This window comes from Hibiscus syriacus, unplaced genomic scaffold (genome assembly GCF_006381635.1).
Source record: "Hibiscus syriacus cultivar Baekdansim isolate YM2019G1 unplaced genomic scaffold, ASM638163v2 tig00116971_pilon, whole genome shotgun sequence".
Classification (NCBI taxonomy): domain Eukaryota; kingdom Viridiplantae; phylum Streptophyta; class Magnoliopsida; order Malvales; family Malvaceae; genus Hibiscus; species Hibiscus syriacus.
The window spans coordinates 4,244,031-4,247,562 of record NW_024063495.1 but is presented as its reverse complement, the minus strand read 5'-3'; the positions used below and the strand labels follow the sequence as shown (position 1 = coordinate 4,247,562).

Here is a 3,532-nt window from a genome sequence, read left to right as displayed (position 1 = left end):
AGTAGAATTGATATGAATGAGGTATGTTCATGTTCATTCTTTTAATTTTAATTGAATAAATAAGTTAATACAAACAATTAAACGAACAAAATTCGTTTGTTAAGAAATATAGTTTGTTTGAATCCGTTCATATTCGTTCGTTAAAATCATAAACGAAGATAATACAATTGAATGAATAATATATAAGTATCCAAACCTTTCTTATACGAAGATAATACAACATATATAACACAATTGAATGGACAATATTTAGTTGATATAAAACAAAAGATATTTACCCAACCTTTCTTCCCTAATAAATTTTATAATAATTATAACATAAATATTCGATAACTATAATTTAATAATTCTATTTGTGAATGTGATAATACAGTATGTATAACTCAATTGAAAGGATAATATATTAAATAAGATATAATAAAAAATATTTATCCAACATTTCTTCCCTCCTAAACATTATAATAATGATCATATAAATATTCAATAATTGATAATTTAATAAATATATTCACCAATGTGTTATCTGCTTTAACATTTAAAGATTATATTCAAAACTAAACGTTAAGGCTCTCAAATCATATGTGTATTACTTTTCTTTCACTTTTCTTTGGGTAAATTACAAGTTTAGTAACTAAACTTTCATTTGTTTCAAAATCATACCTCCAAGAAATTCAACCATTCAGAAATATCCTCCAAGAATATAAATATTTTGTGCTAGTCGCAATATATGCATACTATGGATAAATTACATATTTAGTATCTAAAATTTAGTGACCAAAATAGAAGTGAGAAGATAGTTAATTGATGAATGATATAATTTACCTATAAAATGTTACTTGTGGCAGTTCCGTTAAGCTTTTAATGGCGGCGTACTAAAATAAAATAAGAAATAAACTTTATGTATGATTTTGAAACAAAACAAAACAAAATAAAATTAATAATTTAGATTCTAAATATGTAGTTTAATAAAAATTATATTTGTTTATACCTCAACAAGATTTTTAATGATGAACATTTTCAACAAACATTAGAGGAATATTATGAACAATTTTTATTTGTGAATATTACTTTATGACGTTAATATATCTTGTTATTAAAATTTTGATGTCTGTTAAAATTAAAATTTTATATTATTATATTTATTTTGTATGTCTATACATATATAGTTTAGAAAGAAATATAGTATATATTTTGTATTAGAAAATAAAACAAAAAAATAAATAAATAAAAGTTAAATAATTAAATAAATAGAAGGGATATGAAAGTGAAATAAATGGAAAGAGGATAAGTTCCTTGCACCCAACGCATCTCCCACTGAGCTCAATGGGATTCAGGTTCGGACATTGGTTCGGTTGGTGGACTTTTTGACTGAACTGATCGATAAGAACGACCTCTGCTCCCCCTTCCCTTTATTTCAACTCTCTTTCCCGCCGCCTCTATTTACCTTGTCCGAAAAACATCCACAGAGACACAGAGTACACTGTTCTTCAACAGTTTTTCTCTTCTCAATCAGTTCAAGCTGGCGATCGTAAATCAAGAATCCATCATCCGTGAAATCAAGCCCAAGAACAGAAGAATCATGGTACATCTCACAAACAACACTCATTCTTCTGTTTCCGTTTCACGTTTTTAACTGGTTCATCGATCTGGGGTTTCCTAAAAAAACCATGTTTTAATCGAATGTTGGTTGATTTCGTTTTTTGTAGGGTGCCGGTGGACCCGACGAAGAAGACAAAAGCAGGTGGCCGCCATGGCTGAAACCTTTGTTAAGAGAACAATTCTTCGTCCGATGCAAACTTCATGTCTATTCTCACAAGAGCGAATGCAATATGTACTGCTTAGATTGCATGAACGGTGCTCTCTGCTCTTTTTGCTTAGCTTTTCACAAGGATCATCGTTATATGCAGGTACCAAATTCATTTCATTACAAGACATTGATTTCGATTTTGCTAATGTTTCTGTGTTTTGTTTTTGACAGATAAGGAGATCTTCATACCATGATGTAATAAGGGTGTCTGAGATACAAAAGTATTTAGACATATCTGGGATCCAAACTTATGTTATTAATAGTGCTAAGGTTGTTTTCATAAACGAAAGGCCACAGCCAAGGCCGGCGAAAGGTGTCATCAACACCTGTGAGGTCTGCGACCGTAGCCTTGTCGACTCGTTCCGATTTTGCTCTCTCGGTTGCAAGGTAAATACAAGTTTTAAAATCATAGTTAATGTTACATTTTAATTTCGTTTTAATCACCTATGATTGAAAAATAAATAGAACTTTTAAAGTAAGAAGTCTTTGATTTTTCTTAAATGATATTACCTAGAATTATATGTAAATATCATAGTTAATCCTTAACAATGGATAGACATTTAAATTACAATTACGGTCGAGTTTTTAGTTACGTTGCATTTAAATTGTGGGTAGTTAAAACATTACCTAAATCTAACGTTAAGAATAGTTTTTAAATGATATTTAAATGACTAAATATGAAGTTTATCAATTTGGCAGCTGAGAAAACTGTTGATAGAAAACACAATGGTCAAAATTAGCATCAACGTGAACAAAAGTTTGGATTTTTTAATGTGTTTTTTTTTTTGTAATTGCAGCTTGTCGGAACTTCAAAGAATTTCCAGAAGAAGAAGAGGCAACTGAGAATGGAATCGGATTCCTACAATTCTTGCGGCTGCAGCAGCCATGGAAAGTTGAAGAAGAAGGACGACAATAACAAAGAGAACAACAAAGTGCAAAGCTTTAGCCCTTCGACGCCGCCTCCGACAGCGGCTACTTACCGGACAGCTAAACGGAGAAAAGGGATTCCCCATAGAGCTCCAATGGCAGGTCTTATAATAGAATATTAGTCCCCACATGTACCACTTTGTATATAGAATCAAAGATAATTATAAACAGGTGGAAAATGATCTCCAAATCTTAAGGACTTGCTTGTTATTATCCATATAAGTTCCTTTTTATCCTTTTCTTTTATATTTTTATAAGTTTAGGATTAGATTTTGTATTTATAATGGGTTATACATGAGTTTTTTTAGGCAGATAGTGATGAAAAATGTAAGATTTGAATAGAAAATAAATAGAAGCCATCTGTTATAATAGTGAAAATTTTACTTTGTATGTTGTATAATATTGACCATGATATGATAAAATTTGATATTATAATTGTTTTAGTTGTATTTTGTGAATGAAGTATCCATTTACATTAAGTCGTTGAGTTAGTGTTTAAAATATTATGTTGGTGTTCAATAATTATAAGCAACAATGATGTTTTTTAGACATTATTAAAATATGATTTTATCATATCTCAATTAATAAGTTAACTTTCGGTTCATACGAAAGACTATTTTATAACTTTTAATAATTAAAAGATTCGATAAAACAACATTCTATATTCAAGAGACAATTTATGACATTAAAATATAATGTGTCGTATTGTTCTATTAGATTTTTTATTATATGCTTTTTCATCTAATATATGTTATTCATTCTAGATGTTCTGAATTAAAATAATTATATTTTTATAGA

General features: G+C 29.0%; 1 protein-coding gene across 2 annotated transcripts; it reads left to right on the top strand.

The window, feature by feature from the left end:
- The first annotated feature begins 1,450 nt into the window (after window positions 1–1,450).
- Window positions 1,451–2,955, top strand: LOC120191730. 2 transcript variants are annotated; one of them, XM_039194651.1, is made up of 5 exons: window positions 1,451–1,582; window positions 1,707–1,907; window positions 1,979–2,194; window positions 2,605–2,696; window positions 2,727–2,954. In XM_039194651.1, exons 1-5 carry the CDS (start codon window positions 1,580–1,582, stop codon window positions 2,854–2,856), a joined length of 642 nt encoding a protein of 213 aa, XP_039050582.1. In that variant the 5' UTR covers window positions 1,451–1,579; the 3' UTR covers window positions 2,857–2,954. The 2 variants fall into 2 exon arrangements, with proteins under 2 accessions (XP_039050582.1, XP_039050581.1); XM_039194650.1 differs by having other exon boundaries at window positions 2,605–2,955.
- Window positions 2,956–3,532: the final 577 nt, after the last annotated feature.

Excerpts from the sequence above, each read along its gene's own strand:
- LOC120191730 (XM_039194650.1), top strand. Across the intron at positions 1,908-1,978 it reads AGGATCATCGTTATATGCAG|ATAAGGAGATCTTCATACCA; the intron begins GTACCAAATTCA and ends TGTTTTTGACAG. Across the intron at positions 2,195-2,604 it reads TTTGCTCTCTCGGTTGCAAG|CTTGTCGGAACTTCAAAGAA; the intron begins GTAAATACAAGT and ends TTGTAATTGCAG.